The sequence below is a fragment of the Clarias gariepinus genome, chromosome 15 (assembly GCF_024256425.1).
Source record: "Clarias gariepinus isolate MV-2021 ecotype Netherlands chromosome 15, CGAR_prim_01v2, whole genome shotgun sequence".
Lineage (NCBI taxonomy): Eukaryota > Metazoa > Chordata > Actinopteri > Siluriformes > Clariidae > Clarias > Clarias gariepinus.
Window position 1 is genome coordinate 8989924 of NC_071114.1, and position 26637 is coordinate 9016560.

General features: G+C 38.2%; 1 protein-coding gene across 1 annotated transcript; it reads left to right on the plus strand.

The window, feature by feature from the left end:
- Positions 1–1161: 1161 nt before the first annotated feature.
- Positions 1162–16576, plus strand: plppr3b (phospholipid phosphatase related 3b). The gene is made up of 8 exons (XM_053513407.1): positions 1162–1484; positions 7875–7978; positions 8706–8891; positions 10340–10469; positions 12249–12444; positions 12628–12685; positions 13425–13598; positions 13923–16576. The coding sequence occupies exons 2-8, from the start codon at positions 7898–7900 to the stop codon at positions 15183–15185; spliced, it is 2088 nt and encodes a 695-aa protein (XP_053369382.1). The 5' UTR covers positions 1162–1484; positions 7875–7897; the 3' UTR covers positions 15186–16576.
- The last annotated feature ends 10061 nt before the right edge of the window (positions 16577–26637 follow it).

Sequence of the window (26637 nt, forward strand, 5' to 3'; positions counted from 1 at the left end):
TTGAAGGGTTTAATAATTCCCAACTCCAGCATCGTCTCAATCTCTGCCTTTAGAGGTGCCACCAGCCTTTCAAGTACTCTGTATGGAAGGTGGCACCTTTAAAGGCCTTTTTTTTTTTTTACCACATTTTCCTTCCATTCAACTTTCCATTAATGTGCTTGCATACAGCACTCTGTAAAATGCCAGCCTATGGAACCAGACTGAGAGACCATTTAAAGGCTCATGCATACATACATGCATAAATATTGTCCAATACTTCTCTGAATGTTTCTTTGGAAAAATCACCTTTGCGTCCATTCAGCATGTGTCCAATTGCTGAATGGGAAAACACTAGGGGCCATTGGAATGTAAATAAGGAGCTCAAATAGAGGCAGCATGGTGTTGTAATAGTTAGTTAGCACTGTCACCTTGCACCTCTAGGGTCTGGGTTCGATTCCTGTCTTTGTGTGCATGGAGTTTGCATGTTCCCCAGGTGCTTGGTGGGTTTCCTCCGGGTACTCCGGTTTCCTCCCACAGTCCAAAGACATGCAGATTAGACTAATTGGCGTTCCCAAATTACCCGTAGTGTGTACTGTATGTGTGTGCCCTGTAATGGTTTGGCATGTGTGCACGATGGATTGGCACCCTGTCCAGTGTCCGGTGTCCCTTACCTTGTGCTCTAAGTCCCCTGGGATGGGCACTAGCACACCTGTGACCCTGAATACAGGATAAAGCGGTATAGACGATGAGTAAGTGAGTTCATATACAGTAGATTATAGTATCATAATCTTTCCTCCCCCCCTGCGTGTGATGAGGCTCCTTCCTCATCCTCATCCTCTCCTGCAGCCTTCAGAGCGGGGCTCTCCTTTTACAACCCTCCATTTTAGATAGAACATTTCTCACCCCTCCTCATACACACCGTACCCTCCACAACAGTGTTGTATACTGTACCAATAATCAATCAAGTGCAATGCGCGCGCGCGTGTGTGTGTGCGTGCGTGCGTGCGTGCGTGCACTGAGAGTGTAAATGAATGAAGTGTATGAGAGTTAATCCAGCACGGAACAGTCACTGAGTCGTGATTCTCCTCCTGAAGAGGGAGGGATGGAGCGCGCGCGCGTGCGTGCGTGCGTGTGTGTGTGTTATAATCACACATCACCTCTCATACTTTACTGTTCTGTCCATGCACAGTGTTTGAGGGGGGAACAGTGTTGGCTCTAACAACACTGAGCATTTCAGGAATAAAAAATAATAAATATATATAATACTGATAAATAAAATAAATAATCTCAGTCGGCTGTGGAAGCCGCAGCATCGCACATCGGAAACGTGAACGGAAAGACGAACGCAAACTGCAGTGTGAGCCACTGTGGCAGAGACAACCTACTGATTTAAAGACCTGGACACCAGCAGCAGCAGCAGCACGAGCGACGCCAGCACGAGCGACACCAGCAGCAGCACGAGCGACGCCAGCACGAGCAGCACCGAGGAGAATCGGGTTTATCCGGTGAGTAATGACGCTCTCGGAGCTGTTAGTTAAACGCGTGTTACACGCTTGTCGCAGTGATTTTGCGCCACATCTCTGTCTCTCCTGGTGTCCTGAAAGCATTAATATTAGTCATTAAGCGATTTCGGTTTTTTTTTTTTTTTACGCGCGTTAATTCCTCCCGAGTGGTGCCGTTAGTTTACAGTCCAGGCGTCTCCGTGTGTCATCGTGTTACTGCCGTCAATCAGTGTGTTATTGAGCAACTGCACATCAGTCAAGTGTCCATGCAGTGGAATGCAGATTTCATCAGCACCTCTTATTGCAACTGAGCAAATCTGTGTTATGTGTGTGTGTGTGTGTATTATATTAGAAAAGAGAGTATGTATGTGTGATATACATGTATATATAGTACAGTACATATATATATATATATAGTATACACACACACAAACATACATGTACTGTATCACACTCTCTCTCTCTCTTCTCATACGCTCAATGTCAGACAATATCTTTATTTTTTATTGTTTAATGCATTGTCTAAGTGTATTAGAAGAGAGAGTATATGTGATATAAGTTATATATTATATTAGTTATATTATATTAATATATATTCTTAATAATATTCTTGTATTCTTATGATATTCTCCTAATAAAACTGTAGCTTGTATTTACTCAGGTTAGCTTTGTGCAATGGTATAATTTGTTTTCTAATCTGAGTCATTTAAGAGTGACACAAGGGGGTAAATACTTTTTCACAGCACTGTCTATCTATCTATCTATCTATCTATATATATATATATATATATATGGAAAAATAGATAGATAGATAGATAGATAGATATGTAGACAGGGCATTTTTATTTGCGCTCAAGTAGAGTAAGATCATCTGTGTTTTGAAGCTTTTGATGGAAAGCCATTACCACCTGGGGCTTGTTTTTTTAATCTGCATGTACAGTATTGCATACTGCATGTGCACTATATTGCACACTTCGTATCAGCTGTCTCTTTCTTTTCACATCAACACAGCATGATTTTTTTTTTTAGCTACAATAATTTTGATGATTTGAAGTTTTTACAGCTGGACATTTTCTAATCATTTAAACAAATGTGAGCTATATGTTTTTAGAACTGTACTCTCACACCTCTGGGGTCGAGGGTTTGATTCTGGTGTCGAGATAGATGGATGGATAGATATAAGTATACACAGTATAACTCAGCATTATTTACCGATTTATAAATTAAATCAAATGCTTACATGTACTGGATTTTTTTTTTTACAGAAAATCTGTCTACACTAGGCTATACTGATCTGGAGGACCAAATTTGCGCACCAGTTTAATGCCTCACTTAAAAAGTGTAATCTGTGTGTAGGCATACCATTTCAGTTAAATATCTCTGTATTGAAGCCCTTTAGTTACATTGGTAGTCTGATGCTTAGCACTATCTCTCTCTCTCTCTCTCTACCACACACACACACACACACAAACACACATTGACATGGAAAGCTCTTAAGACTGCTTCACTGTCTGGAAGGCATGTATGTGCTTTTTCAAAATAAAGACAGCTTGTCTTCATGAAAAGCAAGTACTCTGTTTAGTACAGCCAGAATGCACCAAGATTCACTTGAAAGTTAAGGACGTGGGGACTTTCAGTGGGTGAGAGGGCCAGATGGCTGGCTAGGCACTGAGCTCCTGAAAGTCAAGGAGAATAAACCTTTTTTGTTTGTTTGTTTGTTTGTTTTAAGAATATGCAGGGAAAGATTTTAAATTGTAATAAATTGGTTAAGTTGGCTGTCAGATCGGAAAAATGGTGATGGGAAGAGGACAGAAAAAAAAACAGAATAGAATTCACTGTTCTCGTAAATAACAAAGCATTTTAACAAGCCCAGAACAGAACGAAAGAAAGAAAGAAAGAACAGACAACCTGGAACTTAGAGTATCAAAAGAACAAAGGCCACTGGTGGATAAAAGTACATATTATTAGTGTATTAGAGCCATGGTTCTCAAAATTGAGTCCAGAGACCCACCAGTGGTCTGTTGTTAATTTTTTTGTTTAGTTTCTGGTGAAAACACAGCAAAATTATACTCTTACACACTCACTCACTCATTCTCTATAGCTGTCACCCTGTACAGGGTCGCAGGAGATCCAAAGCCTATCCGAGGGGACTCGGGGCACATTGGACACTGTGCCAGTCCATCACAGGGCACATAAGCACACACACATTCATATACTCATTCATATACTACAGGGTATTTGGAAACACCAATTAGCATAATCCACTTGGTTTTAGGATTTTTGGAGGAAACTGGAGTACCCTGAGGAAACCCATCAAGCACAGGGGCAACATGCAAACTCCACACACACATGTGCAGGGCGGAAACCAGACCCCGACCCTGGCAGTGCGAGGCCACAGTGCTAAAAACATATTGTTCATGCTTGTTTAAATGACGTCCACCTCTAATAACTTTGAAAAATCATTATTTTTGAAACCTATTTCAAATAGATCCCATTTCAGCTGATCCCATTAAGTTAAGTGTGCAGTGTAGAATATAGTACATGCAGATTGAAAACAAGCCCCAGGTGGTAATGACTTTCCATCAAAAGCTTTAGAAAAGAGTTGATCCCACTCTATTTGGGTATAATTTTTATTTTAAAGCGGACGCCACAATCATGAAAGTATTTCATCTTTAATTGAAATTTTTTTTTTTTACCAACTGTTGACCAAAATCAATAAAATGTGGCTTAGAAATGAGATATTATCTTAAATTGTTTTAAAACCAGATCTGATGCCACGACTGATGCGTACCAATATTTATGAACAGATGACGATGTTCAAATGGACATTTGTATTACAAGGACATTTGTAATACAAATTTTATTAGGAGTAATTTGTTTTAAATTAATTTGTTCAAGACAGAAATTAATTAAGTTAAATTTCTAACTATAAATCATTTAAACCTTTTTAAATTGAACATTTCTATTTGCCTTCGCCATATGTCATTTGTGATGAGATATCGGTTTGGCAAGATACAGGTCTGTCTTGTTTGCGAAAAAAAAAAATAATAATAATAATAATTAAAAAAAACGCAATTGATGTCTTTTTGCAGATGATGAAAACGAATATACAGCAGGTTGCAAATTAAACATCCTTGGAGCTTAGGCAACTACATGACTAGAAAAAAATCCAGGGAGTAACTGCAGTGTAGTTTCCACAGAAACAGGACATTTTTGGCAAAAAAAAAGAAAAAGCAAGGAAAATGCTTTTGAAGCTGTAAGAGATAAAAATCGATTGGTATTCAAAATATTGGTTGATGATTTTAGCAATTACACCCTCAAACATTTCAGACATCTTCATGCTCGAAAGGTTCAAAAGCGCTTTAAAGTTTACAAGGACATTTGTACAACATGGAAAGATTGTGTAACATCCTGCAATTTTACATCTGGTGTTAGGAATACGGAGGCGTAGTGGTGCAGTGGGTAGCACAGTCAACCCACAACTCCTCTCTACTTACTCGTTCAGTCCTGATCATCAGGTTTCTGTCTATGTCACATCATCTCCATTAGCCTGAGTGGGTTTTCCTTTGCAATGGACTGGAGGCCAATCTGGGTGAAATCAGCAAGAAACAGGATAAATGGAAACCACAGCATACTGTACATCTTCTGTAAGAGAAATACTGTTGAACAACATGTGACTATAATAATTGTATAGAGCTGATTATGACCACATTAACCAAAATATAAAAATGAAAATACAGGTATGTTCAGACAGCCCTTTTACTCCGTAGACTTAGTAATAAGAAAAAGTAACTTAAATGTTTTATGGATTTCTGTTTTTATCAAGGACTGGAAAAAACGAAGATCAGGTACTCAGCACTCTTAGTGAGAAAGGATAAAGCTGGAAAAAACGCTTTCCAAATACATTTTTGACCTTTCATTTGTTTGGCAATTGTAGTCATATGTTAAATGGAAAGAAGTAGAACATTATCTCTTCATGATCTCTATAATACAAATTAGTGAACGATTTAGTAATGCTGAGCTGGATTTGCTTTTTTGTTTTATTTTTATTAAACCTGAATCACTCCATTAAATAAGAGAAAATCTACAGGATATTGACCGAGTGCTGAGATTAATGATTGCACATTCTGCTACATGAAATTACCTCCATTTGTTATCTCTCTTTAATGCAATGTAGATTTTGTGCCATTTTTTTTCCATGGGCATTTTTCTTTTTCCTGGAGTTGCTGCATCGGATTCGGTCTGCAAATTACTGGCACAGGTTTTTACGCCGGATTCCTTTCTTGTCTAAAACACCATTTCCTCCAGACTTGTTCTGTCACTGAGGATGCCATGCATGTGCCCATAGGTTTAACGGCCATGCCCAAAGGCCCAGCAGTGGCTACCTAGTGGTGGCACAGCTCCAATACGGTTGTGTGGTTGTATAAATATATGTAATATTATATAATAAAAATATATATATAATGTTTATTTTTTTCTAGTTGAAACAGATCCAAAAAACACATTCACATTATAGACTGTTGCCTAGTTTATGTTGATCTGCACCTTCCTGTTATAGGCACTTCCTGGAGTATTGGCGTCCCTTCCTCCTGTTCATCTTCAAATGTTGTCAAAAGTCATATTCCCAAAAAAAGAATGATTTGTCACATGGTTGCTAACAGTTGTAAAAGTTTCTAACTAGGTAATGTAATTTTACAAAGGAAAAGCAGAAAGCAAAAACAAAATGTCCCACAAGGTGATTAGAACTCTGGGCAATCTTGGATGCTGCTTGTCTAATCAAATTAGTCGACTGGAACTAACTGTTTTTTATAATAAAATTTAACGTTCTGGAACATGCACCAACAAGTTCTTTCCTGTTCTCACTTACATTATAGCACTCATCTCTCCCTCTCTCTCTCTCTCTCTCTCTCTCTTTATAAAGTTTATTTATTTATTTTATTTGTATTTAGTGCTAATATGACTGTAGTATGATAATTTTACATAGACAGATTTGCTGCTAGTATTAATTTTGAACATTTTGAGTCACCTAAAGTAGCTCATCCGCACTGTGCTTCTGTATATTCAGGTTGTACACTGTCATGCCTGTCCTGTGCATTTTATTTGTAAAGTCCTTTGTTATTATTGTATTGTTCAGCTTGTTTAACTGATGTGTTTTGGAAGCAATATAACCGTTTTTATGCTTCCTAAATGTTTTGTGGTTTGCCTTGTTAATGAACAATTCATTCTGCTTTGGGTATACCTGGGGATGATGGGATAATTTACAGAATCGATTAAAAATTGATTAAAATCGAAAACTTTTTAAGAAGTTATTTTAAAGAGAAAACACGTTGATTGACTACATATACCAGTTCAGAAATGTATGAAATGTAAACTTTATTTCAAAATGAATTCCAAAGACATGAGCAGTGCAATCTAAGAAATATGAACAGATTTTTTTTTTTTGCAAAATATGATAACTCACTGAATAGTAGTTTTTGAGAAAAAGAGTACAGGTGTTAATACACAATATTTATTTACATTGTTTACTGTAGTTTTTTTTTGTGCATTGTTTCTTCAAGTCGTGTTAAAAACAGCAACTGCCAAAAATGTACATCAAAATCAGTAAACCATGGATTCTATAACTCTATAAATCCACCAGCCACAGTTTTGTCGGAATGGATAAATTAGTTTTCTATTGTGTTGACTTAGGTTTAATTAAAATCATGTAATAAACAGAATATTTATCTTTTGTTTACTAGAACCAATAATTTAAGATGCATACACTATGTGGTTTAAATTGGGCTCCTATTGGAAAAGATGTAAGCTAGGAATCTATGGTATGTAAAGGTCAACACTGAAAACATTTATATTCAGGATGGAAATGAAAGACTCAGAAACGTATACTGGCCATTTCTGGGATAGTGTTCCTCAATCCTGAACCTGGAGTCCCATCTACACAGTTCTAGGTTTTTCCCTCTTCCCAACGTAATCAGTTTAACGTGTTAATTAGGAGATGAGTTGAAGGGAAAACTCCAAGAATGTGTTTTTGATTAACTCCGATCCAGCATAAAGCACAGGCAGCTCTCTAAACATGCAAGACAAAAACTTACGTATGTACGCAGATTTACTTATCACCTTCCTTTAACAATCTACAGCAAGGATTTGTTTTATTTCTGCTCCATGATTGCGAACACGACAGATCTACTGCTTTCATTCTCATGGTTTTACACTGCAGTGAGAGGGATTATGTAGATTTTCATATTTGCAAGAGATTATTATCACACAAGATTGTCTTTTGAAATGGAGGAGAACAGAATTCATTTCTGTCAGTAGGATTTTAGCTGCTGCGAGTCTAAAATGACTTCAGTGGAAAGCAGTTTGAAGAACAGTAACCATCAAATCATTTTCCTCTAGGTCAGTGTTGGGGAGAGACCGTAATGATGCCGGCACGAGAAGCCACCAAGAAGAAACCACCCAAGGACAGCTTAACATTATTACCCTGTTTCTATTTTGTAGAGGTGAGTGCTACTATTGAATATTACAACTGTGTCATGTTTAATTAAATGCTGTCAACTTCATAATTATTGGCACCCTTTATGAAAATTAGAAAAAGAAATAAATGCATAAATACATCTCCAAAAAGATGGAAATCTATAGAGACTTTTAAAATTAATGCAAGCAAACTGTCATTTTTGGGGAAAAAAATCATACTGTATAGAATATTAAAAAATAAAACAAAAACTTAATTCCTTAAATCAAATTTGTCTTTGATGTAGTGGTTTGGCTGTGGTCTAGTTCTACACTTTTTATTTGAATTAAATTCATGGCATTTTGCATTCTTCTAATTACTGTACTGCAGCATTTTAGATCAAACCGGATTGCCTCTATCTCAGACTCGGCAGTGATTCTTTTCAGCAAGATGATCCCAAAAATACATCACAGTGCCGTGCAGAAATGCTTGTGAGAACACAAATAAACATTTTGCCAAGTCAGTCTTTGGATTGGATTGGACCAGAAAACCTGGGGTCTGAATTCAAAGATGGTTATAATCTTCTGTCCACATACACAAACCAAAGGTTATAAGCATTCTTCATTATAAAAGAAGTTCAGATTTCATTACAGGTGCCAAAAATGATAGTTTGGATCAGCATCAAAAAACCTGATATAGTACATTTAACAATAATTTGTTGATTGTAATGGATTACTAATTCCATTCTTATTATATTTTTTTCATGTGACTCATAGCTGCCCATCGTGGCTTCCTCTATGGTCTCTCTGTACTTCCTTGAGTTGACGGATGTGCTGCAGCCAGCGCAGGTGGGTTTTCGTTGCCATGATCGCTCGCTCAGCATGCCCTACGTGGAGAGCGGAGAGGAACTTATCCCCCTGCTTATGCTGCTGAGTCTCGCCTTCGCCGGCCCTGCTGCTTCTGTGAGTGCACCAGAGAGTTCCAGATACCATCGAAATGACCGAGAGTAACTTTTTCAGTATAAGCAGTATCTGTTTATTAGTTTTTAATGTTCCCCTTTGGACAAGTGGCAAAACATTGCACATTTACTGGCATTAATTTACTGAAGTGGTTTAAAATGGCCCGGTTGCCTTTAATGTCATCACATACACAGTATAAGCAGTTGTATGTACTGTAGTCCACATTTTCAGAAACCAGGGGTTCCTCAATGGTTATTTGGATAGATAAGTAATCTTAGATTCATGAAGGTGGTTATTTTTTTCTTTTCTTTTTTAAATTTGTGATCAGAAGTAACAAAAATTTTTTCTCCAGTCAAAAAGCACAATTTTACGGATATGTGCAAAAGTCCTAAACCACCCGTATTTCTTCTTATTAAATTAAATTAAGCGATTTACAATAAATAAATGCAAACAATGTTTTACTGCAACAGACTGCAAAATGCCTAAAAATAAAATTGAAAAAATGGGTTGTTTATACAACAACCTCAGCAGCAACCTCATTTTCCCTCTCGTCTGTCAAAACCATTAAGCATAACCAGTAAACAGTAATCACAGGCCTGATCATGTGTCGTCATCTGTACCTGTTTCTCACCGGTTTATGCCTTACGTTAGACTATTTTATGCTAAAATGATTCATAGGGACTGTGTTGCTTAACAATAAATTTAAAAAACCTCTGAAACTGTTTAGGTACAGGGAGTGGACTGAAAATGAGAGCCAAAAAAAGTCTTGCAGAAAGCCCGAAGAACCATTTTCCAAGACTACGTAAAAAATACAAGAAACTCTGGCTCGTTGGAAGCATAATATGAAGAAATGAGGGGTGACTCAGGGCTTTTGCACAGTCCAGAATATTTTTCAGACTTATATTTTTCATTGCTAGAGAAGGCAAGTCAGAAGTGAATACTACAGTCATTCTGAATTAGTGATCAGTTTCATGGGACATCTCCTGGTTTAGAAAGATGTATAGATAGATAGATGTACTTTATTGATCGTGAAGGGAAAATGTAAAATGTATGAAATAAATATAATCAGTCACAGAGGGATCAAACCCATGACCATGGGACTGTTACTCACCTGCTGTACCAGCCAATTTCTTTTAGAGAGCTTTCTGATGTATAGCGTGAATGCCCCAAAATGCTTTTTGACAAAACTTTTTTTGTGAACTAGAAGAAAATAATTGTGATCACAAAAAAAAGGTCGTGATTTAAAGAACTGTTTTTGTTATCCTGAGAACAAGAAAAAAAAAAAAAAAGCTTTTATGGCTATTTTGGCTTTTTGGTCTTCTGTAATTTCCACAATAATCAAAGATGAATGATTAAATAAAGTAACTATATTATGAATGAATCAAGGTATCATTGTCAAGCTAATGCATTTTGTCTGAGGGATTATCTGGTGTTGTTTTCTTTCTGTCTAGATTATGATTGGAGAAGGCATTGGGTATTGCATGCAGTCCAGACTCAAGATAGTGTCTGGGAATGAAGGAAGCATCAATGCGGGTGGATGTAATTTCAACTCCTTCCTCCGCAGAACTGTGCGTTTTGTTGGTAAGTTTTTGTATGCTAAAATAATGGCTGCACAGGCCTTTAATATTTCTATAGTACAATCATTTCACACTGACTTTGCAGGAGGTTGTTGTGGGTATGCATACTCTATACACTTAGCGTACTAATAATTCATTTGAGTAAATGTAGGAGTAATTCATATTTTTATTTAATTTTATTTACTTATCTAGTTCATGACTCCAGTGCATTAAAATGAACTTATACACTTTCGCACTGTTATTTTAGCCGTGAGAATAGTAACTAATCCCAGTATAAATATTCACAGGTACATTGAGCAAGTAGCTTATTTTAGTAGCTTATTTGAAAGTAGATTATTAAAACACACAAGTGGTCTTTTTTTTTATTATTTCACTAATGGTGTAGGTTAAACTTCAGACAGATACCTAATTACTGCAAAAGTTTTATTAAATTCTGTCCAGTTTTGCGTGATGCTGTGACAAAATCTGGCTGAAAAGACACATAGATATATATCCTGACTAGATGTCGCCTGTGATGCTGCTGTCCATAGAAACGATGCGTCATCTTGTGTCGGGGGAAGCAGCGTCTACTCTGCATTAGTTAACATTGGCAGAGAACTATGAACGATACCAACTACCACCTTCATTTGCTTAATTTTCAACCGATTTTCAAGCCGTTTGGTTTATTATAAATGTCAGACATATATTTATGTTAGAACATAGATTAATTAATTATTTTACTTATAAGTAAAATAATTAATTAATTTATGTTCTATCATAAATATGTGATATTTCATATAGTATACAATACAATACAATACTTAGACACACCTACATAACTAATTAATTTGTTCTACAATGCACAAAACAATTACAATAGTGATATGAAAAAAAACATGAATACAACACTACCTTACACAGTTAACTTTGGTGCTTCCTTCAGATCCCCGACACAAGATGGCGGCGATGTTGAAGTATATGCTTAGAGGCCCAAGGCGACATCTAGTCAGTGGATATATCTATGGGAAAGACATACAGACTGGTTTCGAGTCCTTCAATGTATAAAAACATAACGATATCATAGAAAGAGCAAGTTCTGACCTGACCAATGTACAGATTATTTATTTATATTGATCCCTCACATTTATTTTTTTACAATAAAAATATAATCCAAAAATGGTTAACTAAATTAGCTAAATCTAGCTAACTCAGTGGATTAGCTAGTTACATAGCTCATGCTAATGTATCTATGCTAGCTAGTTATCTAGCAAATTCTGAGCATTAGTTACATGCTGTAACAGCACTGTAATATACTTAATACAACAGGCAATCACTACAGAACAATGAATGACATCTTAAGATTAATGCAGTACTTTTTTACTATAAAACATCAAAAGTTCTGGCTAGCATGTTTGGATCACTTAGCTAGCTAATGGCTTACTTCTACATCCATTCCATTTTGTCTATCATTATCTCTCTTTTTCCTTGAACATTTTGATTCACACACATTTGATTGCGTAAAGCCACTTTGTGACAATGATCATTGTTAAAATAAAATTGAATTGAATTAATTTTGAAAGCTGAAGATTCCAGATGAATAAGGGAAAATACTCAACTGTCTCAGACTGTCTCATGATGTCTAAGCATTTGGTGACTAAACTGTCAACTTTGATAACAGTACTCTTACGAGATTGCATGTACAGTAGTTCTAGCCCTGCATACACATATTGTATAATAATTAGAAGAAGTCTAAATCGAGTGTAAGATTTTGAATCTGTCTCATTCTTCATTTTCGCCTTTTCAGGTGTTCACGTTTTTGGTCTTTGTGCCACAGCACTGGTCACTGACGTCATCCAAATTGCCACTGGCTACCACACACCCTTCTTTCTCACAGTATGCAAACCCAATTACACCCTCGCTGGAGTCTCCTGTGACAAAAATCCCTACATCACTAAAGACATCTGCTCTGGTCATGACCAGCATGCCATTCTCTCTGCCAGGTAATCCCACAGTCAAGTGTCCCCAAGGGTCAATATCACAGTAAACTATTTGCATAAAGTCACATTTAAAAATAATTTTCTTAAGTTCTATTTTCGCACTTTGTCTATTTATCTCTTTTTTCTTACCCCAAGTGCTTTTCATGGTTTTGCCTTACTCTAGACATTTGCTTTCCTTTGTGGCAGGAAAACCTTTCCTTCCCAGCATGCAACTCTTTCTTCCTTTGCTGCTGTTTATATTTCAGTAAGTGTCTCCCTCTCTGTGTGGATGTGTGTCTGTTGGGTGACAAGAGCAAAGTGCACACGATGTTCCACTAAGCAAATTCTAGTTGATCCCTCTTTCGATGGATCAAGATAAACAGTATTAACAAATATTATAATTATAATGGGTTTTCATAAATAGAACATTAATAGAACTTTTTTTTCATGAAATAAACAATCTCAAATAAGTAACTATATTTAAGTTAGGCCTTTATTAGTCACATATACATTACAGCACAGTGAAATTCCTTCTTCGCATATCCCAGCGTAACTGGGGTCAGAGCGCAGGGGCAGCCATGATACGGCACCCCTGGAGCGGATAGGGTTAAGAGCCTTGCTCAAGGGCCCAACAGTGGCAACCTGGTGGAGCTGGGGATTGAACCGCCGAACTTCCGGTCGGTAACTCAGTGCCTTAGCCCTCTGAGCCACCACTGCCCCTAGTGTTTAAGTATTTAAGTAACTATACTTACGGTATATTTCATAAACTTGGCTTTCAGCATGTATAGGTTTTGATATTCAAGTAAGGAAATTTGAATTTATTAAATTATTTATAACTGCATCATCTTCTAAAGTGTCTTGCAGATTGTGTAGAAATAAACCAGTCATAACCCATCACATGACATCACATGACATCACAGCCACCGGCCTAACACTATATCTCATGGCTGATGGTTAGGAATTTTTTGGGTATGGACTAACTGCTGTGCTCTCTGTTTCTTTAGATGTACTTCAACTCCACTATCTCAGACAGCACCAAGCTTCTGAAACCTGTGCTGGTGTTTGCCTTCGCCATTGCAGCTGCCCTGACAGGTCTCACTCAGATCACGCAGTACCGCAGCCACCCCATTGATGTCTACGTGGGCTTTTGCATTGGTGCTGGTATCGCTGTGTACCTGGTGAGGCTGTATTTCTATGCCCTTAATTATGCACTTGGAAGCTGTGCCTTTGCTTCCTATCTTAGTTTAACACATAGCGTCGTCTTGTAAGGCATCGTTTTTGAAATGGGAGATAGCGAGTCCTCAGGGGTCTAACATGTTAGTCATTTCTTCCTTGCCTTGCTCTTTTTTTTTTTTCCTTCTGTTAAGAATTAGATTGCATGATGCAAAAGTATTTTCATCAATCAGAACTGGGCTCCCCTCACATCCAATGATGAAACTGATAAAAATTGTGTGTATATAATTAGAAGATGCATCACTTAAGCCTTTTGTGGTTTGTCGCAGGCATTCTATGCTGTTTCTAACTTCAAACCAGCACAAGATCCCATTCCTGTTCCTGCTCCTCCCCCGCCAAAGGATGCCCTGCGAGCTCTTGCCCAAAGAGGCCACGATTCAGTTTACAATAAAGGTCATGCATCTGAGAGCAACGAAGAAATCACATCACCATCTTCTCTGGATGCCTTGAACCGCCCCATCCAGCGGGAGAAGGCATCATTGGGCAGCCTGAAACGGGCCAGTGTAGATGTGGAGCTCCTTGCAGCCCGCAGCCCTATGGGTAAGGAGACTATGGTGACATTTAGCAACACGTTACCACGTGCAACAACTGCAGGCCCCGAGGAGCCTACAAGGCGTCTGGTAACGGTGCCTGTGCCTGTGGACCCAATGCGCTCACATCAGCTTGTCTCTGAATGGAAGCAGAGGTCCTTGGAGATGCGCAGTGCAAGTCTACAGAGTGAAGAGGGCAGTAAGGAGGACTCAGATCTTGGTGAAGACACCACTGAGGAAGAGAGTGCACCATCCACATTATGCAGTAGCACTTTACCACAAACTGCCAAATCAGTCAATGCACCAACTGGAGCGAAGGTAGTGATGCCCCCTAAGCCACCAGTCCCTCCTCCAGTGTCTCCAAAGAGTGCAAGCACCCGTGCTAAGTGGCTGTCTATCACAGAGAAGAGTGGGGCCAATATTCCAGGTGTGCTCAGGGCAACAAACCAACCTCGCATCATGCAGGTCATTGCTATGTCCAAGCAGCAGGGTCTTCTGTCCAGTACATCCAAATCCTCCGATGCATCTTCCTCCTCTGCCACGTCCTCTATCGCAGGCACTGAGTCACCACCCTACCGCCCACCATCTGAGCGTGACAGCAGCTCTGGCATTATTACTGTAGATGCCCATGCCACCCACCACCCTGTTGTCCACATGGTCTCCAACCCTGCCAATCCCTGGGAGTGGAGGGGAACCTCCAATGGAAACATGACCGAGTCATACGAACTCAACGACCTGAACCGTGAGTGCTCTAGGGGATACCGTCAGGTCAAGAACAGCTCACCATGCTCTTCAATCGGTGAGGCTGACCTAGATTCCCATAAGCCTCTTCAAACCCCTCAGCCTCCTCAACCTCTCAAACTATCCAAGCTTGATCAAAGCATGGAGGGACGCAGTCTGCGCTGCAAAACCCCACTGGTGCTAATTGACCGGGAGAACCCTCAGAACCATCAGGAGAATTTCTACAAAAAGCTGCATGGTGGAAGACGTTTCAAAGAGTGACAAGGCACAACATATAGGAGCACAAATGATGCAGGTTGGACACATATCACTATGCATCACTTAGACTGTCATTCTCATTTTGTGCATCTTTTGGTTTTAATGACTTTGCTCACTAGTGAGGGGAAAGACCTGAGTGGTTTAATAAGAAACATATCCAGAAAATGCTGCTTTAGCCAATACAATGAGCACAATATTTTTGGGCCTATCTCTGTAGGCTGGAATTGCACCGAATCCCAGAGAAGAACGTCTACACCTATATATTTTATTTACCAAATTCAGATTTCAAATATGAACAAAAGGCTGATTACAAGGTAACTGTTTTGTATTGTGGCCTTTTATCTGTTGGTACTTGATTTTTAAGCACATTTGTCTGTGCCTATGATGTCAAGTGGATTTCATCTATTTATGTATTTTAATGTGGTACTATTTAAAAAAATATATATATATATATTGCCTTGGAAAAATAATACTTTAATATAAAAAAATTAAAGGAGGATAAATTGGTCAACTTTCTCCTCATACAGGAGAGAGTTTGACTTCTTTTGCTTAAAGAAATACTACACTCAAAGATGCTTGGCTTGGAAAAGTTCTACCACTACTGCATTTTTCAGTGTAAGCCAGTGATAGGAAATGTATCTGTATTAATACATGGAGCTTGCAGGACCATGTGCTCAGATTCTTCAAACTTTATGGTGAAAGGGTCCCGTCTTCAAGCCACCAGGCACATCGGGCGACGGATACTTGGAAATATATCTGTCGTTTTGGTGCCAGTTACTTACAGGGTCGGGTTGCCAGCTTGACAGCCGATTGTATCAGAGCACTTAGGGTAAAGGACCTTGCTCAAGGGTTCAGCATTAAAGGTGTTGGGGCTTGAACTGGGAAGTAAATGGTAGTTATTGATCAGTAACTATTGATCTTATTGCAAAAGTCCTCTGGAAAAAGTACAATGTTTTTGCTATTTTTAATAAAGTCGTTCATAAAATCACTATTCTGAGCACATAAAAATAAAGCACAGGGACGTGCCTCATGGGGCAGATGGTTACACTTATAGATTCTAGTAATAAACATGTGCTAATACTGTAAGTTTAAGGCATTTAACTGTCTTCATATTTCTGCTTATATTTTTCTCTGGTATTGAAAAGCCTGTGGCTCGTGCTCGCTTGCCGATGGACTACTGCATGTTATGTTAGTGGTTGTATCAGTTGGAAGTTCAGCCTTATCACAGTGATGAATTAAACTTGATCAGTGTCTTTGTATTGTGTGACAAATAAGGCACATTAAAAGTACAGTGTGCAGATGTGAAGATTGAATACGATACAATACAATGCAATATAACTTTCATACTTCGATAATATTGCGAAACCTTTCAGAACAGTTGGAAAACCATGATATAAGCATGATATTGTATTAAAATTATATGGATTAAAAAATATTTTTTATTGTTCTTAATAACAGTTGTGTAATGACAAATAATTAAGAACATTTATTCTGGGTTGTTTTTGCCTTTGGGAACTGCTGCCTGAGTTCCCAGTGGAGAGGCTAATTACAGTGTATTGTCATGCATGAGCTAATGGTTAGTGTTGGGATGCATATAAGAGCATGAGTAGATCATCTTTTTTGGGTGGGAATTGTAAAAAAAAAAAAAGAAAAAGAAAAAAGACCAAAATAAACAAAAGAGCAAAGGTTAATGCAAAAACAGTCATATTCCCGAAAGCACCGGCAAGCAAACTTGACAAAACTGACAAAATTAATACCTCTTTATAATCAGCACAAGACAATATATCCTTAACAATACCTGAAACAAATGAGCCTGTGTTAAAAATGGTTGTACAGCAGTTGGACACCTTAACCACCTTGGGTGTTGTGTACTGTATGGTATAGCCGATTATCTTTCCCTGATGATTCATTAAATAAAATAGAAAGCCTTGGGTGCATTGAAGCATTGGAGTTTGTTGTCGTGGGAATTGTTGTATACTGTTTGGCACAAAAAGCTGAACAGTACTGTATACAACGATTACCATGACAACTAATAACTAACTTACTTTTAAGTCATATACTGTACACATATGCCTGGACAAGATTTCCTTCAATCACTCTTGGCTTTGATTACATCACACAATGTGGTTGCCAGTTCATGTGCTCTCAGAACCACCCTTTCACAATCTGCATCCTGATCATCAGGGAAGAGAAACTCAATTGATGTGAAGCTGACTTCATTTTATTGCCACATAACGATGCAGAGCCTAGACTTGACCAACTGAAGCAACCTTAGATCATAACCCCGCCTCCGGAGGCTTGTACAGTGGCCAGTATGCATGATGGGTGCATCGCTTCATGCGCTTCCCTTCTTACCCTGACACACCCATCTCTCTGGAATAGGGTCAGTCAGGACTCATAAGACCACATGACCGTCTTCCATCGCTCCAATATTTAAATTTCAGGCTCCCGAGGAAATTGGTGCCTTGTTTTCTGATTAGCCTCAAGGACAAGTGCTTTCCGTACGGCCACACAGCTGTTTAGTCCCAATCCTGTGAGTTCTAATCAAATTGTGTGTATGAAAATGCTCTTACTTTCATGATTAAACATAACTATGGTTTTTTTACTGTTGATTTTTTTTTACCATGCAACTTCACCAAGTCTTTAAGTGATCTCCATTCATGAATTTTTGTTTCGACCACATTTCTTTTACATTACGTACAGTAGTTGATGGTTCAAGGTTTTGATAATGTGTTGGACAGTTCTTAACACAGTTCCAGTAATTTACATTTTTCTTTAATTTAGATGTTTTCTTTGCTTGATGAAGGCCAATCATTTAACCCTTCTGAAATGGCGACTTTTTTTTGGCCTGGCACTGTATTTAACATCCAATCTGAAAACAGCTTGGCCAGATGCCCTTTCTGACCAGACACTCTTATTTTCATCTGGGTTTGGGACCGGCACGGCATCCAGTGGCTAGAGTTTGGGCATAGGGTGGGAATCAAACCTGGATCTTCCACATGGCAGGTGTCATATACATTTGATAAATTCTCTAAATATCTTTTTAAAAAACAGGTATTTAATGACAGGTTCAGAAGATGGTAAGTTCATGCATTTTTGGTACTCAGAGGATAAGGTTTAGAAGAACCTGCATCTATTTAGCTGCATCTATTTAAACTCCACTAGCAAATACTCTTACGGTCCACATCAAAATGCATTCATGTGATTACTGTTGCCGTAAGTTCTTGTAAGGATCTGTGTATATTATTGTAGACCGACTAGCTTAACGTGTCATTTGTTGTGCGTTGATGCTTTTCTGCTCACCATGGTTGGAAAGAGACACCAGTCTGGCTATTGTCCTTTGATCTTTCTCATCATCAAGGTGTTTCTCTCTGCTTCTTAGTGTGAAATTCAAATGTAAATTTTATTTGTCACATACACAACTATACACAGTATAACATGCAGTGAAATGCTCATAAGACCGTCCATGACCCAAAATAAAAACACTTACTCAGAGAAGAAATTACTTACACAACAAATGAGACATTTACCCTAAATATATGATTAAAATAAAGATAGAATTTGCGATTAAAAAATTAGCCTTAAGTTATGAAAATAAAGTTATGAAAAAAAAAAAAACACCAAACACAGAGAGAAAATGCACACACCGTGCACACAGACACACAGGCTGGAATCAAACCAGGACCCTGAAGGTGTGGGGTGCAGATGTAGAACTTTGAAGAATCCTTACACACAATATTACTTTCCTTAGTAACAAATTATCAATTATGTCATATAATATACAGAATATAAATATTCATACTGGTGTTTAGGCAGAAGTAATGCTATTTGTATTCTGTCCTCATATACCACAGCATTATTGACACTGAATGTAGAGTGAGATTCATTGCACTTCACACACACATTCCCTGCTCGTTAAACGAACACACTTTGCTTTTTCACCAAACATGAAGAATCGCTTATGAAGGTACTCGCTCTCGTTCCGAAGCCCACCTGAACTCCCTCCTACATTCGCAAGGCTGGTGTTCTTTACATCCTCCACGCTTTACAGACACCCCCACGATCCTCTGCATCCAGTTCATAACATACTTTTGCTTTATTTATTTCATTTCTTTCAGGCAAACAGGGTTCTAGCTGTTGCCATGGCATCCGGCTGCTAAGCAGTATGAGGCGATTTATCATTTTAATAAGAAGGGTGTAAGGAACAGGGTGAGGAGGGGTTTTAAAATCACAATCAGAGAGACATGTCACCGTGCTGAAGCATGCATTTAGACGAGGCTACAGTAAAACGCCTACAGAAATATCCTGAACGCTCACTAATCTGTTATGTGACTGTTGCGTAAGGTGCATGCTGAGCATTTTGTGTGATCATGATGTAAAAATACGTTGTTTTTTTAAGGTGCATCCATGCATTTAATGATATGCCTTCACTAGTATCTTTTGATCTGATACATCTAACAGTCCATTTAATTTTCATTTCAAAAGCTGATTCTGCGGAATTTAGTTTAACCTCATGGTGAGATGTAAAGCGAATCTGATTGCATGTAATTTACGATGACATTGACTGTGTCTGAACAGCCTGAATTCTCTCTTTAGAGCAAAGCAGAACGGAAGGAACATGTTGACGGTGACATTTTCACTCTCTTCTCATTCCATGTTCATTCATTTGGATTTCATTTCAAACAGCTTTAATTAAGACTGGACTCTTTTGGTTTCCAGGTGCTTTTCCTGACCTCTCTCATCAACTCAATCGTGTTACACTTTAAAAGCTTTTGCATTTATGAAGTGGTAATTAAGGTAAGTTATGTAATGGCCAAGCATAAAAAAAAAAACGGTTGCATCTGAAAGGTTTTTTTTAGGAATTGTGCTATGATAAAAAAAATTTTTACTACTCTTATAAATCTTCAATATCCATCAGTGCAATGCTGAAACATTTTTCTAAACTGTTCATAATAAAACTTGCGTGTCATGAATAATGCCATATCATTTGATGTCATGAATTCAAATATGGGAGTATCTTCAAAAGTATAACAGTGATATTTTTATAAACAGTAATGTTATATCCTCTAATTAGAATATGTTTTATTGTTAATGGAGTTATGAAAACCTTGTTTGGCTCATCAACCAGTAATAATCATAAAGTTGACCGGTGATAGGCATAAAGTTGTCCTTTTTCAAGGACCTGTTCTCTGCTTGAGCCATGGAGAGGAGAAACCATTAATGCTGACCCTTTGCACCCAGACCACCATGGTCTACAACAGCAGAAGGCCCCAATTTTGTAAGCCTAGAACAATAAAACATTGACATTCGAATGATAGGGTCAAAATTTGGCGTGTACAACATGAAAGCATGGATCCATCCTTCCTTGTATCAATGATTCAGGCTGCTGGTTTGGGGGAGTTTTTTTTGGCCCCATAGTATCAAATGAGCATCATTTACGTAAATGCCACAGCCTACCCAAGTATTGTCTCTGGCCATATCTATCTTTTTATGATTACAGGCTAATACACCATGTCACAAAGCTAAAATCATCTTAAACTGGTTTCATAAGCATGACAAAAAGGTCACTTTACACAAATGGCCTCCACAGTCACCAGATCTAACCCCAAAGAGCGCCTTTGGGATGTGGTGGAACGGGGGATTCGCACCATGGATGTACAGCCGATAAATGACGACACCATCATCTACACATATCAAGTATTTATAACCTTTGAACTTCCCCACATTTTGTCACGTATCAACTATGTAAATGTATTTTATTGGGATTTTATGTAATAGACCAACACAAAGTGGGGCAGAATTGTGAAGTGGAAGAAAAATAATGAATGGTTTAAGTGTAAAAAATAAATAAAAATATAAAATGTGTGGCATGTATTTGTATTCAGCCACCTTTACTTTGATACGCCTAACTAAAATCCATTGGAACCAGTTGCCATCTAATTAGTAAATAGAGTCCACCTGTGTGTAATTTAATCTCAGTATAAATACAGCTGTTCTGTAAAGCCCTCAGAGGTTTGTTAGAGAACATTAGTGAACAAACAGCATCATGAAGCCCAAGACAGGTCCAGACAGGTCAGGGATAAAGGTTGTGGAGACGTTTAAAGCAGGGTTAGGTTAAAAAAGAAATATCTCAAGCTTTGAACATCTCACAGAGCACTGTTCAATCCATCATCCAAAAATGGAGTATGGCACAACAGCAGACCTACCAAGACATGGCCGTCCACCTAAACTGACAGGCCGGGCAAGGAGATCATTAATCAGAGAAGCAGCAAAGAGGCCCATGGTAACTCTGGAGGAGCTGCAGATCAGATAAGTGAATCTGTCGACAGGATAACTGTTAGACGTGCCCTCCACAAATCTGGCCTTTATGGAAGAGTGGCATGAAGAAATCCATTGTTGAAAGAAAGCCATAAGAAGTCCCGTTTATAGTTCGCGACAAGCCATGTGGAACTGCAAACGAGACTTCTTATGGTGCCCCATTCAACAATGGCTTTCTTCTTGTGGAAAAGTTTCAGGGGTATGAATACTTGTAATAATAAAGCAAAATCTCTAAGGAATGTTTCCAGGACTTTAAATATATGCCATAAAGAAATAAAGCAAGTCTTCCTTCAAAAAGGATCTGACCCAGAAGAGGATCCGACCCAAAAGAGGATCCGACCCAAAAGGGGATCCAAACCAAAAGGGAATCCAAACCAAAAGGGGATCTGACCCACCACTAGCAAGGTGTTGACTTCCATTTTCAACTTACAAACCAATCCTTATCCATGACTCCTTTTTTTTCAATTATTTTTTTTAATCATTGCTTTGTTTATACTTATAAGTATATGTTTTTTTTTTATTATTATACTCAAAAGACACTGTGTGTAATTTTGTCTTGAGCATGCTTGAAATTTCTCAAATCTCTGCCAAATGTGAAAGCAGGATGGACTTGACAGCATGAGCTCAATGAAATGCCTTAATCTGACTGGGACACAATCCATTTCGCATTTGTGGGTGCTTTTTGGATCCAGTAAAAGAATCATAATCCAATAATCCAACATTCAATTGTGTATTCAATTGTGTTATTGATGCCCACTGCAAACACAAGGGTGAATCTTTGATTTAACTTGAATTGGGAGTCATACCACAAAGAGTGTGATCATCCTTTGGCGTGATTTATTGGGCTTGCCCATTTATGATGTTGTCCAGTCCTGGACCACCAGGTCCCACCCCTTCTTTTCTGCCTCTTTGTGTCTCGATGAGTGAAAGAGTCTTCTAAGTGGGGCTGGCAACGTTCCAGCATTCTGCGCCACCAACAGTCCCACTGATCAGAGCGAATGGAGAAAAACATGTCAAGTAACCATGGCAACTGGCAGGCAGGCGCAGAGATGTGTGTGTGTGTGTGTTTGCTGTGTGTATGCGATCTGTTGAAAGAATCTCTGCAGAGGGAACCGGTTATAGGAGGATAGGAGAGTGTGAGTGTGTTGCTGTGAAACAGGGAGAGCACTATATATAAAGCCTAGAGAAGGGGTTCTCAAACCTTTTGCTACTGAAAAGTCTTAACATCTAAAATAAATCTATGGATTTATAATTGATGATATGATTTATTAACATAATTTAAATTGTAAGACCTAATCCCCTGCTACATTAACGCACGTGTTCCAGTGTTTCACTAGTTCTTGGATAACATCATGGTAGAAAGTTTTCTTACTACTACATCTAATGGCCTGAACAAGTGGAAATGGCTTGAAGCGAGGTCATGACTGTGTTGGGGATGTGCCAATAACTCCCAGCAACTCCCAAATTCCTGCAATGTGCAAGTGGTGTGTACAGTTCCCACAGACAGATGCATCTCTTCTGCAAGTTGGTGGCCAGTTATACATCAATTCTCAAGAATCTCGCTGGATGTTTACGACGGGAACGACTGCAGTGGGCTCTGACCCAACTCGTCCAGTACCGTCATTCACGATTGTCATTCTACGACCTTCTTTAAAACGCTTGCACCATTTAACTGTTTTACTCGTTACAGTACTGTGCTTAAAGTCTTTTGTCAATCTATCTATATAAGTTTTATACCTTCCATTTAAAGAAAAATTTCATCACAAGTCCCGGTTTGACTTGAACACCTTGTATTTAAGCCATCAGTCACTTTAACTTTGATCAAATCCAGACTGTTGCCTTTGCTCGTGTGTTGTTTAGGTCAAATTAAACCCGGGGAAAATCAAGTGACTTATGCTTATTTATTCTTATTATGAGCTAATACAGTATATCCCATCAATCTCCACTACTGAAGCAACCTCATACTGTATGACTCAACCTCTACTTTTATTTGCAGTGCACTTCAGTAGTAACTATGAAATTAATGTTTTTAAACAGAAAGAAGTTTAGCCAAAAAATTATATCTGATGTTCATCATGAAAAGCTTGCACAAGGATATATATATATATATATATATATACAGTACTTGTCTCCAGGGTCTCCAGGCTCCATTTTAAGGATCAGGGGACTGCATTATAGAATGATTGTAGTGATTTTGGGATTTCTGGTCTTTGTGTTCAAGTACTCTCTATAAGTGTCGGGATGTTCGTTCTTCTCTGCAGGTCAGCCTGAAGGGGTTAATACAGCATCGTGGATGTTAATGTTAATGCTGTTGGTGCCTTTCAGACACTGTGCTTGATGCTTGGTTAGGATAATAATTAGAATGTAAATATATTTCTTATTTAAAAAAAAAACAAAGGCACAAAATACACTAATGCAAGGTGCCTGGTTTTCTTACTGATGTACTTCTATAGACATGTCACTAGATGGCCAAGTATGCACACAATACAGTATTTGATTGTCAATGAATGCCTAATGTAAGCCTGGTTTAACATCAGCCCAAGTCAGCAGATCCTTACAGCAGGTCCACCACGCTACAGCAATACAAGCAGGATTTGTAAGGAGAAAACCCTAAGGACCAATTTTTTCGAACATGTGACTCAAAATATTTAAGCATAAACTGCCCTACCTCTTGTGTATGGGTGTTGGCCTTGCATAGCTGAATCATGTAAATACATATGTATTTTAATCATGTACGAGGACGTTCAAGGCGTACTGTACATCAAGCACAGAATGGTGATGAGAGTCTTAGCTGCAGTTAAACCTTTGAATGGTGCAAACACTTTAAAGAAGGCTGTATGTATGTGAATGACGATCCCGGAGTTGTTTCAGTGAACAATTAGCCAGTGGAATGCCTGATCCTTGATGGAGAACTTGTACAGTACACACACAATCACTCACCAACACCACTTGCACATTGCAGTAACTTGGCTGGGAATTATGGCCACATCGCCCGTACAATCCTGATCTTACTATAAGACATTTCCACATATTTGGAGCTCCTGGGATGCCAGTTTTTCAGATCTGATGCAGACGTCCTGGTTTGAGTTGAATGACCCTTGCATAGCGGTATCATATGTAGCTGAATCAAACATACACAGACATGCAAGAAGTTAATAGACACCCACAGTTTTATTATTAAAAACATGCACCAAAATGTGATGCCTTTATTATCACTACTATTTTTTTTCTCCTTTTCAGATTGGAATCAATCCTTTTTTTAAAGATACAGAGGAGAAGAAGAAAAAATCTGTTTCTCATAAAGGAGCCATGTTGTCAATCTGTCCCAAAGACAAATAGCTGGAAATCTTGAAATGTCCCTTTCTTTCAGCTTAATTTATAGAAAACATCCGTGGAGTCATGACCTGGTTGATCTGGGCCTACTGAAAGACATCTTCCTGCTGTTTAAAGATCTGTTGAGAACAAACCTCCTATTGTATTTCTAGGCAAGTTGTTGCTCTTAAAGACACTAAAGAAAATTCAACAGAGTATTAATAATGTATTAATAGGAAAACCTTTATTGCTCAAAATAAAGTTTATTGATATTTATGCATACCCACATGTAATCATGAAATTATTGGTTTCAGACTCCTTCTTGTATATCTTGCATTTATAGTTGGGTTATATACCTGGATCACATATAACTGGGTTAAGTATAGCTTGGGTAAAGCTCAATCAAGTATAGCTGGGACATGTGTAGCTCGATCATGTATAGCTGGATTATGTATAGCTCAGTCAAGTATAGCTGGATCATGTATAGCTGGATTATGTATAGCTGGATCATGTATAGCTCAGTCATGCATAGCTGGATTATGTATAGCTGGATTATGTATAGCTGGATCATGTATAGCTCAGTCATGCATAGCTGGATTATGTATGGCTGGATCATATATAGGTAGGTTATGTACAGTATAGGTGGACTATTTATAGCTTGATTATGTTTATCCACACCATTTCTTGCTGGATCATATATTGCTGGACCATTTATAGCTGGATCATGTATAGTTGGGACATTTATTGCTGGATCATGTATAGCTGGACCATTTATAGCTGGATCATTTATAGCTGGACTATTTATAGTTGGGTTATGTGTAGCACGGTCATGTATAACTGCATCATGCACAGTATAGCTTGAACATGGATAGCTGGGCCATTTATAGCAGGATCATGTATAGTTGGGCCATTTATAGCTGGATCATGTATAGTTGGGACATTTATTGCTGGATTATTTACAGCTGGCCCACTTATAGCTGGATCATTTATATCTGGTTTATATATAGCTGGGTTATGTATAGCTTGACCATTCATACCTGGATCATGTATAACTGGACTATTTATAGCTGGATCATGTATAGTTAGGACATTTATTGCTGAGTTATGTAAAGCTGGACCATTTATGGATGGACTATATAGCTGGACTATTTATTGTTGGGACATTTATTGCTGGATCATGTGGAGCAGGAGTATTTATGTCTGTATTATGTATAGCTGGATCATGCATAGCTGGCCCATTTATAGCTGGACTATTTATAGCTGGGTTATGTTTAGCACAGTCATGTATAGCTGGATCATGTACAGTATAGCTCGAACATGTATAGCTTGGTTATGGATTGCTGGGCCATTATATAGATGGATCGTGTTTAGATAGATTATTTATTGCTCGATCATGTATAGCTAAATTATGTATATTTCAGTCATATATAGCTGGATCATGTACAGCTGGACCATTTATAGCTGGATCATGTAGAGCAGGACTATTTATGTCTGTATTATGTATAGCTGGATCATGCATAGCTGGCCCATTTATAGCTGGACTATTTATAGCTGGACTATTTATAGCTGGGTTATGTTTAGCACAGTCATGTATAGCTGGATCATGTACAGTATAGCTCGAACATGTATAGCTTGGTTATGGATTGCTGGGCCATTATATAGATGGATCGTGTTTAGATAGATTATTTATTGCTGGATCATGTATAGCTAAATTATGTATATTTCAGTCATATATAGCTGGATCATGTACAGCTGCACCATTTATAGCTGGATCATGTACAGCTGGACCATTTATAGCTGGGGTGATGTAAAGCTGGATCACATA

Excerpts from the sequence above, each read along its gene's own strand:
- plppr3b (XM_053513407.1), top strand. The coding sequence starts at position 7,898 with ATGATGCCGGCACGAGAAGCCACCAAGAAGAAACCACCCAAGGACAGC. Across the intron at positions 12,445-12,627 it reads CATGCCATTCTCTCTGCCAG|GAAAACCTTTCCTTCCCAGC; the intron begins GTAATCCCACAG and ends CCTTTGTGGCAG. Across the intron at positions 12,686-13,424 it reads TTGCTGCTGTTTATATTTCA|ATGTACTTCAACTCCACTAT; the intron begins GTAAGTGTCTCC and ends CTGTTTCTTTAG.